This window comes from Cucurbita pepo, chromosome 12 (genome assembly GCF_057944985.1).
Source record: "Cucurbita pepo subsp. pepo isolate OVF chromosome 12, ASM5794498v1, whole genome shotgun sequence".
Lineage (NCBI taxonomy): Eukaryota > Viridiplantae > Streptophyta > Magnoliopsida > Cucurbitales > Cucurbitaceae > Cucurbita > Cucurbita pepo.
The window spans coordinates 1919291-1933480 of NC_141809.1; the positions used below are offsets into that span (position 1 = coordinate 1919291).

General features: G+C 33.7%; 2 protein-coding genes across 2 annotated transcripts; one reads left to right on the forward strand and one right to left on the reverse strand.

Annotated features, from left to right (window-relative positions):
- The first annotated feature begins 8615 nt into the window (after positions 1 to 8615).
- On the forward strand, positions 8616 to 11059 carry MORF3 (plastid developmental protein DAG). Its single transcript, XM_023692547.2, has 4 exons — positions 8616 to 9033; positions 9142 to 9239; positions 10359 to 10424; positions 10529 to 11059. Exons 1-4 carry the CDS (start codon positions 8663 to 8665, stop codon positions 10804 to 10806), a joined length of 813 nt encoding a protein of 270 aa, XP_023548315.2. The 5' UTR covers positions 8616 to 8662; the 3' UTR covers positions 10807 to 11059.
- A 1843-nt stretch (positions 11060 to 12902) lies between these two features.
- Positions 12903 to 13676, reverse strand: LOC111807330 (glycine-rich protein). Its single transcript, XM_023693006.2, has one exon. It carries the CDS (start codon positions 13625 to 13627, stop codon positions 13025 to 13027), a length of 603 nt encoding a protein of 200 aa, XP_023548774.2. The 5' UTR covers positions 13628 to 13676; the 3' UTR covers positions 12903 to 13024.
- Between the last annotated feature and the right edge of the window lie 514 nt (positions 13677 to 14190).

Consider the following 14190-nt stretch of genomic DNA (forward strand, 5'->3'; position numbering starts at 1 on the left):
GAGCGTTCGGGGCCTTTAAGGTAGAGATACGATTGATTGCCCCTTTGGCTCTGGCATGGAAGGGAAGGAAAGGGAGGTAAAAATAGAAGGTAAATTTGAGTGGCAGTTATTTCCTTCAATTGATTGACGGTCTACGAATTTTACCTTTTTTTTTTTTACCGTTTCTATCGCAGTTAAAATTGGTTGAATAAGCTTTTGGTTTTTGTTGTGGTTTGTTTCGTTGACCGGGTAAAACTCAACTAATTAAATCCATTTTAAAAAAGTAAAACAACTCTTTTTTTTATTTAATTTATTAAGGAGAAAAAGAAATAGGAAAAATAAAGATAAAAATGTTGTAATGTCTGGACTTGAGTTGTTATAAAATGGTATCAAAATAAGACGTTGGACAGTCTGTCGGGGAAAATGCTGATATTGGAGATCTTAGTGGTTAGATAGAGGAACGAAGCATTCATCATAAGTGTGTGAAAACATCTCCCTAACATACACGTTTTAGAATCATTAAGCTGACGGCGATATGTAACGGACCAAAGCGGACAATATCTGCTAACGATAGCGTGAGATAGTTACATTGAAATTGTTGTTTGGGTAGAATATACATGAACTTTGAAAGATTTCTATTGTGTTTATAAATTTTGAAATTATTCAAAAAAAAATATTTTTTTTTTCATTAAAATAAAGAAAAATAATTTACGAATAAATTAAAAAAAAAACGTTCGTGATATTATTTACAACTATATAAAAGATTAAAATCGATAAAATTATTTATGTAATTAATGTTTACATTTCGGTAAATTTTCATAAATAGTGTTGTAAATAACGTTACGTTTATATTTTGATTCATACAACTAAGTCTTGTCACGAATAAGTTTATTTGGGAGAGCGAAGACACTTCTTCGTACATTGGACGACTTTCTACAAGAAAAGAAAGAAGATAAAACCGTGGTATCTTATCTCAGTAAAAAAAAAAAACACTTTAAAGGTAATTTTGGAAGATAAAAAAAGTTCAAAAATTTCCAAATTTATATAATTTAATATTTTTTATAAATAAAATTTTAATATTGCTACTCCACGTCAGATTGAAAATGGGCCTGGAGATGCATTTTGGGCTTATGCAGTATTTTGAGTTCTCGTTCGGCCCAATTGAGTTGGATCTCTAAAGAAGATTTACGGCCCATTTGACAAACAAAGCTGTTTAGTAGAACAATTTATAACTAATAAAATAAAAGTTTTAATTTAAAAAAAAATTAACTTTGATTAAGGCATAAACTAAAATGTTAATTTATAAAAATGTATTTATTTTCACAAATAATCTAAAAATAATTACAAAATTAAATAATAATAAAATAAATATGCTATATAATTGTATTATTTATTTTGTACACCATAATCTTAAAAGATCCATATTATCCTCGACAAATATAATAAGAATTTTTGAAACATTCGATATTATTGATTAATTAAAATCGTGAAAGTGCTTAATTAATAATTAATACGATTCTAAGTTTGATTAATGATTGAGTAACGTAAATGGAACGTAAGCGAGAATGAAAATATAATAATGGTGGAAAAGAATAAATTCAAATACTTTGTATTAAAAAATAGAATATAATTTAGATTTGAAAGATACATTTAAAGTGAATTCAAAAGTGGAAGTACTAACTTTAGGTGGAATTTGATTCCCTTAAACACCGACTTTTCAAGGCATGTTGCCTCCCTTTACCACAAGTGTCTCGTAATTGGAGCATGTCCATTTATTTATTTTTTTATTTTATTTTATTTTTCGGAATCTTTCCATAACGAATTGAATTCCAAAATCGATAATATGGATTTGAATTTTACGATCGAATTTCGATCGGGTATCTTGATTGTCCTCTGATCGAGTAAATTGTAAGATAGAATCTTATACCAGTATCATGTTTTGGCCAGCATGCTCTAATGTTTAAGCTAGTATCGAGATGAAATAGTGTCAATTTGAGCGTGGTAAAACTACGTACTTTTCTAAGTCGAGGAGGTCCTATATTTATATTAGTCTCATCTGAACCCGTTATGAGATATGTATAAAGGCTACGTCGTGTCTTTCCCAACACGATCGTGTATCTTGATTGTCTTTTGATCGAGCAAAACTGTAAGATAGAACCTTATACCACACGCTATAATGTTTAAGCTAGTATCAAGATGAAATAGTGTCAATTTGAGCATGGTAAAACTACGTACCTTTCTAGGTCGAGGTGATCCTCTATTTATATTAGTCTCATCTGATACCGTTCTTAGATATGTATAAAGGCTACGTCGTGTGAATGTTGGGAATCTCGAGGTACGTTTGGTGACCTAGCAGTCTGATCAAATTTTCATTACTCCCTTTTAGTGACGTGTTTTGTCATCGATTCTATCTTCATAGTCTCTAAATACCCTGCTTTCCCTTTTTTGGATGTGTAAGCTCGATGGGTTTAGTTGGCTTCGACTTATGAATCGTTGTTACCTCCGCAATGTCAATTTCTATGTCGTGTCAGTGTTGGTATATAGAATATAAAATTTAAATCTTATTTCGGTCTCTCAAAGTTTGTATATATTTATTACGTCTGTGAGTAACAATTTCTGAGCGTGAATCTCGAAACGAGCAGTGAATCTACAGTCCTGTCGAAGACAAGAAACCATTTAATTAATTATAAACGTAAATTCGTTGGACTAAGATTTTATGTGGTTCCCATGTAGAAAACTGAAAACAATTTCTTATGTAAAAAATATTTTAAAATAAAATAAATGGTAACAACAATAATTATATATGTATATATAATATTAAGTATCTTAGTTTTTTTAAATTTATTTTAATGAAAATGATATTACGTGGCATAATTGAAGTCTACATTAAAACTTTTTTATTTTTATTTAATATAATAGATGATACTAAAGGATGACACGTCACCCACATGGCTTTCTTGAGAACTAATATGTTAATAATGTCTTAAAAATAACAATAATTTTCATGATATTTAGCTATATAATTACTATTTTACCCTTTTTCTTATTAGTGTTGTAACATGATCCATTTATCTCAAACGCATGCCAAAATTTTTTAACTATAATATTTTTTTTACTTTAAAATGTTTATATAACCATAAATTATTATTTTTTAAAAATTAAAATAGAAAATCCCTTTCACCATAATGCTTTTTTTTAATGTGTTTCTACAAAAACATGTTTAAAAAATATTATATTAAAATAAATTAATTTAATCAGAATAAAGGAAATTCTAAACTTTGGAATTAAATTTAATTTAATTTAATCATAAATTATTTTTTATTTATTTACTTTGGTAGGTATCTTTGGATAGAATGTTGCCTAATATCCCTTGGATAAATACGAATAAAGCTACCTTTTCTTTCTAAAATTACAATCAAGCCCTTGCCCTAATTGTTAGTTAGTGCTCGTAAAAATATTAATAAAAAATGTGACACCCGAGTAAATAAGGGTATATGAATTAATCGAGGCCGTGTCTAGGACGATTGAAAAAGTCTTAAAAGAATTGAAAGTCAGTATCTATACCAACAATGTACACTTTCATTTTTTATGACTCAATCATATGAACTTCAGGGTTAAACGTGCTTTTACCTCCCGTATTTGACTGTGGGGATAGTTTTCACTCTTAAGAAACGAGGAGTAGATAACGTGACTATGTTGTAGAGGAATGCCAGAGCTATCAGGTATCGAATTCGGATTATAAATCCTGGAGACAACGAGCCTTTCATAAAAAGATTCATCAATTTAGTAATATTGAGTTATGCTCATATTAATATTTTTAGTATTAATTTAATTAGGGTGAGAGGACTTAGAGGAGTGAATGAGATTTTCGAGATATTAAAATATTTAAAAAATACGTGACGTTTTTTTAAATAATAATAAATCGTAAAAATTGAATAATACAAGGACTAAATTGAAATTTTAAAAAATTAAATCTAATTGTAATGAGAAAAATATTTTATCGTTTCGTCAGCATTATGACGTCATAAAGCCGGACTCATCCGAACCCAATTTGAAAAGAATATTGGCCGACCCAGCCTTTTCTACCGCCCGGGAGACCAATTCAACGGTCATAAAAGCATTCCGTTTAGAAAGTGGATTTTAAATTTGTTTTAAAAATAATAATTAAAAAATTATATTAATTTTAAAGCAGAAATACTCATATATATTCTAACATAAATATAATTTGAAATTAATCGAAGGTAAATAAATAATTTTTTATTACCGTAAGCTATATTGTTAAAAGTATTATTTAAAAAAATTACTTTTTATAAAAATATGTTTAATCCATTTGTTTATTGTAAGGTTCCAAAACTATAATCTATTGAAAAGATAAATCAAAATATACTTAATCATATACTAAAATAATTACCTCAAAATATTCCTAATTCCTTACACTATATTAAAATCTATTATTTTACTTTATAGCGCATCAAAATCTATTATTTTACTCAATAATGAATCCAATACTATTGGAAAAAAATCTGAATAAATATAAATTAATTGAAAAAGAAGTACGGTTCGAAGTGTGATCAGAACTCCTCACAAAGTATCACTCCAAATTGATGGTATCTCGATGTTTTTCGTGACTGGTGGGACTTAGCTTCAAATTTGGATTGTGCCTTAGCAATCATGGAAAAGCCCTCGAGTAGATTATTTTTTTAGCAAATAACTCAAAAACCGAAAAAAATTTAAGGCCCACCAGTATGAAATCCACTATGTGAAAAGTTGTTAATGCAATCATACAAAATTCTATCTCCGATTCTTTTTTTTTTAAATTCCCGCCCTCTTCTCTCGTCTCAAACTAGAGAATTTAACTGGAGTTTAGTACACTCAAGCTTCAAGTGTTCGGGATGATTCAATCATGACCATATGAATTCCATTTATAATGTTTGAAGCTCTTCGCTTCCTTTAATCTCTCACTGAGATGATTACCTCTTCTAAAATATCCCTAAATTTTCAATAATACCTTCAAAAATTTTAAAAAATATATATATATAATTAAAAAATACAGTTACTTATAGACTGATAAAAGTGTTTTTTTAATTAAAAAAATCGAACATATTAATGAATTTTTTTTTATAGTTTAACGTATTTTTTTAAATAAAGTAAGTGTTTTCATCGTATTTTTATTAATTTAACCAAAAAATTAAATCGATTATTTTAAATTAAAAAAAGAAATTATTATTTTACTTTCTAACAAACTTATTCCATCTGTGGGGACCACAAAGTCCCCATAATTAAGCTTTGTTCCAGAGCTATAAAATGGGCCAAACCCAAAGAAGATTTACAAACCCAACAAAGCAATCAAGAACAGTGTTTGAAAGAGAGAGAAATTATGGCTCCTCGTGGTGACCTGGCAAAGATTGGAAGAGAAGGATTTGACCTAATTGACGAATACTTCGGTCGAGCACCGGCGACGAGAAGGGCGGCGGCCGCGGCGGCGAGGCCAGCTCTGCCGCAGGCGCCGTGTAAGGCGGAGAAACCTCCGAGGAAGATGAGAGAAAAGCTGCCTGTAGCGGTGAACTGCAATCAGGTAGCCAAAGCCCGCGGCGGAATTGTGATAACCACTTGGCGTGCGGCAAAATGAGTATAGCTTTGTGTCTCTAGAAACTAGTGCTCACTCCTGTAAGTCCAAATATATAAATATGTATAAATATGGGGACCTATCTGCAATATGAATATATGTAAATCCGGGACTTAACAGCAATCGAAATATATGTGAACGTTGCTAGTAAAGATAGACTCGGATCTATACATCGGTAGAGTCTTTTAACTTGTTCATACTGTTATCTCGATCATACACCGTAATTTGAATTAGTATAAAATTTTGAAAATAATTTAAATTAAATAGCTAATTTGTAAATTAACGAGTGATATTAATCATTTAATTCATTAATTTATTCAGGTTGGAATTTTACAAAATTACCAATTTACCCCTTTTCGTATTACCGTTTGTATAAACATCGTTAATTTATCTCAAACCTGTCGTTTTTATTTTTTATTTTTCCTTAAAAGTGTTATATAACCAGTACTTTTTTTTTAATTAAAACAGAAAATCATAATTTATATAACTATTTTTTTACTGTTTAATTATAATTAATAATCTTTTTGCTTTTCCTTGGAAAGTGCTTCTAAAAAATATTATGTTAAAATAAATTAAATTATGCTTAAAAAGTTACCCCAAGAACATTCCCTTTCATATTGCTTAAGCCAATTGTTTTAACTTCTAATAAAATATAATTTTAATCTTTCCATTTTTATTTTTTTCCTAAAAAAAATTAGAAAATAATTTCGTGATAATGGAGATTAAATATTGTTTATTTTTTTTATTAGTGTTTATGTAAATATATGTTTAATTTATCTTAAATATATTTTGAAAATTTTCAAAATTATAATTGATTTAAATAGTTAAAAATAACTGTAATAAAAAAAATTCAAATTTATAATTTATTTAAATAATTAAAAATAACTCTCAACTAGTTAAAACATATATTATATACAATTTTCGAGCACGAGAAGTCCAACATTCAAATCCTTGTAATGTTCATTTATCGGCGTACGTTTTTTTTGGTACAAACAGTAATAGAATTTTCCATCTCTTTCATAATATAATTTTTTGACCCTTGACCGAGAAGCTTTTAAACTTTGGAAATTCTTTTCTATAAGCTTTTATCGTCTTAACTTTAATGGACATGATTTAATACTAGGGTTTTTTCGGTCAATAATTTTGAGTGTGGAATTCAACTCATCCATGTCCATCACACGTCATACATTATAATCTTTATTTCGATGCCCTTAAGAAAAATTTGATAAAATACCATTTTAGTCCTGTATTACGGGTTTCATTACATATTAGTCGATGTATTTTCAATAAATCTTAATTCTACTCTTCCAATAACTTTTTTTTTTAAAGAAAATCGAAAGTTTACAAAAATAAAATTAAAATTCAATTAACAATATAAATTATTTTTACTATCGTTCATCTATAAAATTAAGCGTATTTAGACAAAAACATGTTAAAAAAACCTGTATGAAGCTGTGAGATAAATAGGTAACGTGGTCATATCGGGGCTGTCATGAATTCCAAATTCTTCTACAAAAAATAATACAATAACAATATACTTGATAACTAAACTATTTGTTAAGAATAAGAAATAGAATTGGGATATAAAGTGTATTAAGCTTGATATAAGCTAGCAACTAATACCTACAAATAAGGAGAATATAAACTAATTAAATATTGAAAATAAAATAAAATATACTACCAATCAAATTATAAGATATATTCCATAACTAATATATTCTCTAAATATTATATTTCAACGGTGTTCTAATTAAAAATATATTTTGCAAATTTTTTATTTTTTATTTATAAATATTAAAGTGGTTAAGAATCGTGGAAAATATGAGAGAGCACCCATCTCGTGTAACAGAAATATACTTGAAATAAAATAATTACTTTAAGTAGATTTTTCTAAAGAAAAAGAAAGATATATTCAATTGTAATATCCCTTAGATAAATACGAATAAAGCTACCTTTGCATTTGAAATTACAATAAAGCCCTTCCCATTAAAATATTTATATTATTCTTCCAGTGGGGCCCACAAATTCCCCAGACTCCTATAAAATGGGTCAAATCCAATGAAACATCGCAAACCAACAAAGCAATAAAAAACAAAGTTCAGAAGAGAAAAAAAAAAATCCTTTTTTTTTTTTTTTTTTAATTAGAGAGAGAAAATTATGGCTCCTCGTGCTGACCTGGCAAAGATCGGAAGAGAAGGATTCGAACTAATTGACGAATACTTCGGTCGAGTACCGGCGACGAGAAGAGCGGCGGCGGCGGCGGCCGGGAGGCCAGCTCTGCCGCAGGCGCCGTGTAAGGCGGAGCAACCTCCGAGGAAGATGAGAGAAAAGCTGCCTGTACCGGTGAACTGTAATCAGGTCGCCAGAGCCCGCGGCGGAGTTGTGATAACGACTTGGCGTGCGCCAAAATGAGTATAGCTTTGTCTCTCTAGAAACTAGTAGTGTTCAATGCTGTAAGTCAAAAATATAAATATGTATAAATATGGGGACTTATCTGCAATATGAATATACTTATATTGGGGACTTAACTGCAATTAGAAATATATCTATGTATGTGAAGCTGTTACTCTAGTTTGCTTCTAATTTTTTTACAGTTTATTTTGGTAAAAAGTGATAATTTAATTTTATATATAATGAAAATCCTTTAATACAAATAAATAAAAAAGGTTACTTTTTAAAATAAATAAATATTAAAAGTTAGAGATTAAAATTAATAAAAGTGTAAAATAATATAATTTAGATAACTATATATCTATATATTATTTTAGATTAATTATTATTATTTTTTTGTTTAAATATAAATAAATTTTGACAAATTAATCATTATATATCTACTGGTCAGTTTTATTAAAAAAAAAAAAAAAAAAAAGTGATTTATAAGATTAATAATAAATATTTTAAATCGATCAAGATGGTAAAATTATTTTATTAATTAATTACATCATAACGAAACGATGTCGTTTAGTACCCTGCGCTTCTTCCCCAAAACCTCCTTAAAATCCCGATTCAACCAAAAATAACCTACGGTGTTATTCCGCCACCATCAAGCTTTCAACAATGGCCGCTCGGCGAACATTTTTCACTGTCCTTAGCCGAAGCTTCTCCTCTTCTTCTTCTTCTTCCTTCTCTCTTCCGTCTTCTATTTCTTCTCGCCTGAGATTTGCTTTTCCTCTGCTCGACAGACAGAGTCGAATAATCCCTAATTCATTCAATTTTCCAGTTCGATTCAGGACTTCGGGGTCCGGATACTCTCCACTCAATGATCCTTCTCCTAATTGGAGCAATCGACCTCCAAAAGAGACGATACTCCTCGATGGCTGTGATTACGAGCATTGGCTGATCGTGATGGAGTTTCCAAATGATCCGAAACCATCGGAGGAGGAGATGGTGAACTCTTATGTCAAAACTCTAGCCGCTGTTGTGGGAAGGTATCGGAATGAAACAACTTATTATACGCGGATTACTTATTGGTGTGTCTTTTGCTTGGATTATCTCGTTTGTTGATTTTAGGGTTTTCGTTTTCTTATGATTCTCAGCGAAGAAGAGGCGAAGAAGAAAATTTACTCTGTCAGTACAAGTACGTATACTGGCTTTGGTGCCTTGATTTCGGAAGAGCTTTCTTACAAAGTGAAAGGTAATAGTTTCTGTGCGCGTTGTGATTAGATTAAGGAGCTTTGGGAATTTGATTTGTTCTTCTTTTATTTGTTTGGATTTTTTTGATTATTTGGATTACAATTGAAGATTGAAAATTGTAGTTTTGAGCTCAAGCACACCATATGTTTGATGAAAGTTCCCTCATGAATTTGATTAGTTAAAGCTCCCATTAATGATCATAACTTGATTATGGTACACTCATTTGAATTCTTATCATGGTTTGTATGTTGAAACCAAATATGTGGAACTAGAGTTTATAAGCTTAATTTTCAAGAACCAAAAACCCGAAAATCAATTAGTTATCAAACTACGCTTAAGAACTTTCCCGTGAAGTTTGCTGTAGAATTCACTCGAGTATTGGTATGTATTATTTTGTGACGTTTTTTGGATTAAAATCAAAGATCGAAAGAGTATTTTTTCGAAGAACTTTTCCCTTTCTATTTTAAAGTTGTGCTTTAGTGTAACGACCCAAGCCTACCGCTAGCAGATATTGTCTTCTTTGGATTTTCCCTTTCGGGCTTCCCCTCAAGCCTTTAAAATGTGTCTGCTAGGGGAAGGTTTCCACACCCTTATAAATGGTGGTTTGTTCTCCTCCCCAACCAATGTGGGACACCACAATCCACCCCCTTTTGGGGCTGGCATCCTTGCTGGCACTCTTTCCTTCCTCCAATCGATGTGGGACCGCCCCCAAATCCACCCCCTTTGGGGCCCAGTGTCCTTATTGGCACACTGCCTCGTGTCTACCCCCTTCGGGGAACAGCGAGAAGACTAGCACATCATTCGGTGTCTGGCTTTGATACCATTTGTAACGACTCAGACCCACCGCTAGCAGATATTGTCTCTTTGGGCTTTCCTTTTCAGGCTTCCCCTCAAGGCTTTAAAACGCGTCTGCGAGGGGAATGTTTCCACACCCTTATAAAGGGTGGTTTGTTCTCCTCCCCAACCAATGTGGGACATCACATTTAGAATCAACTCGATTACAGTTTTATCATTCTTGTGTTACCACTGTGAAGGTTTGACATTGTTTTGTGATGATTTCTATTTGGTTTTTGTAAAGAACAATAATGGCTGACTTGAGCTCTTTGTTCCCATGAAACAGAATTGCCAGGAGTTCTATGGGTTTTACCAGATTCATATCTTGATGTTCCAAACAAAGATTATGGAGGTGATTACTCTTCTAAACTCTATGGAATTGATATAAATTGAAACCAGTTGGATTTCTCAAGTTAAATGCTCATTGCTTGTTCGAGTTTTTCGTGTTGTTTTCAGGTGATCTGTTCATTGATGGAAAGGTCTACCCAAGACCGCAGTATAGGTACACCGATAGGCAACAATCTGGAAGAGTTAGGCCTCGTCCACGGTACGATAGACGCCGAGAAACTATGCAAGTTGAACGGAGCCAACCGATTCAGAGACAAAGCTGGGGTCAAGACCAGAGAGATCCAATGCAGCAACCACCACCATCCATGGACGGTCAAAATACAGCTCGAAGTGGTGTCGGAGATTTCTCGACAAACCCAGGCGAGTTAAATCGGGGTAATCACTGATTGATGGATGCTTGAAAATTTGAATATTTATCGATTCCTTAATGCATGAAGTTTAGGCATCATATGTCTAGATTGGTCTGGATTTTTGTCACTCCTCTACCTATCATATGAGATTCTACGAGTTCTTAATACTCTTAGATCAAGTCTAGACATTATAATATCTAGCATCTAAATGCATTGAAATGTGAATATTTAGTATGTTGACTAGAATCCTTAATATTGGGAATGGTTGAACTACATTGATCTTTCCTTCTTCTTGGTTGTTCTCTCATTGTTTACCAGCTGATCTGATGAAATTTCACATGATTTTGTTATTTATTTATTTTGATCTTGATTTGATTTTGCGTTCTTTTAACTTTTGTTTTTCGTATTTGTTATATTATAAATGAGTAGAGGAGATTCAAACTTATGTGATGGGAAGCTCTTGTGCCTGAGTTGTACGGAGGTCGGGTTATATATCCTTAGTTTTATATGTTTGTAGTGAGTAGTTTTGTGCCAAAATCTGAATTATTGAATAATTCAAATGAAATATGGCGAAGTGTAGTTCATAACGGCATCTGTCCGTTATAGTTACATAAACTAGTTGTTGCCGCCCAAACCCACCGCTAGCAGATCTTTTCTGCTTTGGCTCGTTACACATCCGATGTTAGCCTCACTGTGTCACAGTTTTAGAACGCCTCTTTTAGGGAGAGATTTTCGTCACGCCTCTTTTAGGGAGAGATTTTCGTCACGCCGCCTCTTTTAGGGAGAGATTTTCGTCACGCCTCTTCTAGGGAGAGATTTTCTTCTAGGGAGAGATTTTCGTCGCGCCTCTTCTAGGGAGAGATTTTCGTCGCGCCTCTTCTAGGGAGAGATTTTCGTCGCGCCTCTTCTAGGGAGAGATTTTCGTCGCGCCTCTTCTAGGGAGAGATTTTCGTCGCGCCTCTTCTAGGGAGAGATTTTCGTCGCGCCTCTTCTAGGGAGAGATTTTCGTCGCGCCTCTTCTAGGGAGAGATTTTCGTCGCGCCTCTTCTAGGGAGAGATTTTCGTCGCGCCTCTTCTAGGGAGAGATTTTCGTCGCGCCTCTTCTAGGGAGAGATTTTCGTCGCGCCTCTTCTAGGGAGAGATTTTCGTCGCGCCTCTTCTAGGGAGAGATTTTCGTCGCGCCTCTTCTAGGGAGAGATTTTCGTCGCGCCTCTTCTAGGGAGAGATTTTCGTCGCGCCTCTTCTAGGGAGAGATTTTCGTCGCGCCGCTTCTAGGGAGAGATTTTCGTCGCGCCGCTTCTAGGGAGAGATTTTCGTCGCGCCGCTTCTAGGGAGAGATTTTCGTCGCGCCGCTTCTAGGGAGAGATTTTCGTCGCGCCGCTTCTAGGGAGAGATTTTCGTCGCGCCGCTTCTAGGGAGAGATTTTCGTCGCGCCGCTTCTAGGGAGAGATTTTCGTCGCGCCGCTTCTAGGGAGAGATTTTCGTCGCGCCGCTTCTAGGGAGAGATTTTCGTCACGCCGCTTCTAGGGAGAGATTTTCACGACCTTATAAAGATTCACGCCCTCATCAGAAATATTTCATTTTCCTCTCCAACTTAGGTATGATCACACTAAGTGTGTTCTTATTGTATGTTCCAAAAACTCAAAACCCAATTAGTTGGAGAACTAGATTAGATTGATTCATGCGTTCTTCTAGAGAATTAACTTGAGGTTTATCGGGTTGGCCTAATTAAGGTTTTTTTTAGGTTTCAAATTAGTCTCTGAACAATTTGCTTCTTGTGTACTTGAAATTTAATCAAGTGATTCAACAGACTATTATACTTCATAAGTAAATTTGTGTATCCCTAAAATTTCAAACAAATTCCACAAAAAAAAAAAAAAAAAAAAAAAAAAAAAAAAAAAAAAAAAACCAGATTTTCAAGAAAAGCTTTCAAAATTGAAATATTTTTGAAAAAAAATCTGTTCTAGACATGTGGTGGACACTGTTCTTCAGACAACGAGGCAAAAGAAAAATCTAACTCATTATTTGAGCTTATCCAAAGAGTTGGCAAATAAGCTCTATTTTAAAAAATTACTATAAATTCCAAGTCAATGATCACCATAATTGTTCATAGCCAGTGGATCAACCTACCGTGAGTAATTTCAATGAATATCCATAAATTAGAAGTGAAGAACAGTAAGAAAAAGATAAATCAATATGAATATTTACAAAATATACAATTCAAGGATGATCGTTGTGAAGAGAATTGCAGCAATCAACAAACAGAGATCAATCTCATGAACAATTTTACCCTTTCGGAGTTCCCAATTGCTTCAGCTGCAAATCTAACAACCTTCTTGAACGCAAAATGCACACAGTTCGAGAGCGCGATCCAACAAATCACTTCGTAAACGAAATAATACGCAGGATTCAAAGATGTAGAAGAAGACGATGATTCGTCCCAATCACTCCCCCCAAATCTATCGAAATTCCAACCCCTACCGCCGCCTCCGCCGCCATCTCCACCGTACGGTCCGTCAAAATCGCCGCCGTCGAAACCATTATCCTCGCCGCCCTCGGAATCATCGCTGCTGTACAATCTACGCTTCGTGCGTCGTTTTCTACGAAGAAACGTCCGAGAGGACGATCGGCACGAAATCGATTTGACAGGCGGCGGAGCAATGGTTGCGACGGGGAACAGAGCGGCCGATAATTGAAGAGCTCCAGCGGCGGAAGACGGTGGGATCTGGTCGGTGATTGAATCGGTAGCGGAGATACTGTAATTGGATAGGATATCGAGGCGATTGAGGAATTTAGCGAACCCGACGCCATTGTTGGCGACCATTGAAAGCGTTCCGGCGACCAGAGAGGTATCCATTGCAATGGAAGCGTTTGGAATTGGAAGAATAATTGGGATTTTGTAGACGAAAGATCTAGGGCTTTGAGAACGAGATGGCGGACTGGCGGACGGAGTCACTCCACGACACTGGTAATGATCCGCCGTCCCAATCTCGTGGGCCGCTCTGGGCCGTTAAATGGGCCTGAATTACGATATTATTGGGCCTTTTAAGTTGGGCTAATATAATAGAAGTAGAGGCCCAAATATGACCCGAAGGATTTTGTAGTACAATAAGTGTGGATGAGATTACAGTTGTAATTACCTCTTAAAACTTTTTTAAGAAAAATAAATATATTATTGTTGTAAGATTAGAGAATTGTGTCTAACATTGACTAAATCAAAGCTCGATCGACGTTGACGACGACGACACTGTTCAAGGCCTAAACAAGCTACGGACTAAAGGGTTTCCGGGCAAGAATTGTGCCTAAAATTAACTAAACGAAAGTTTGGTTGACAGTAAAGTTCTGATGACGACGACGACATAGTTCAAGGCTTGAGCAAACAACGAGCTAAAGGAAAATTGACTAAACCAAAGCTCGGTC

Excerpts from the sequence above, each read along its gene's own strand:
- MORF3 (XM_023692547.2), top strand. The coding sequence starts at position 8,663 with ATGGCCGCTCGGCGAACATTTTTCACTGTCCTTAGCCGAAGCTTCTCC. Across the intron at positions 9,034-9,141 it reads CTAGCCGCTGTTGTGGGAAG|CGAAGAAGAGGCGAAGAAGA; the intron begins GTATCGGAATGA and ends TATGATTCTCAG. Across the intron at positions 9,240-10,358 it reads GCTTTCTTACAAAGTGAAAG|AATTGCCAGGAGTTCTATGG; the intron begins GTAATAGTTTCT and ends CCCATGAAACAG.
- LOC111807330 (XM_023693006.2), bottom strand. The coding sequence starts at position 13,627 with ATGGATACCTCTCTGGTCGCCGGAACGCTTTCAATGGTCGCCAACAAT.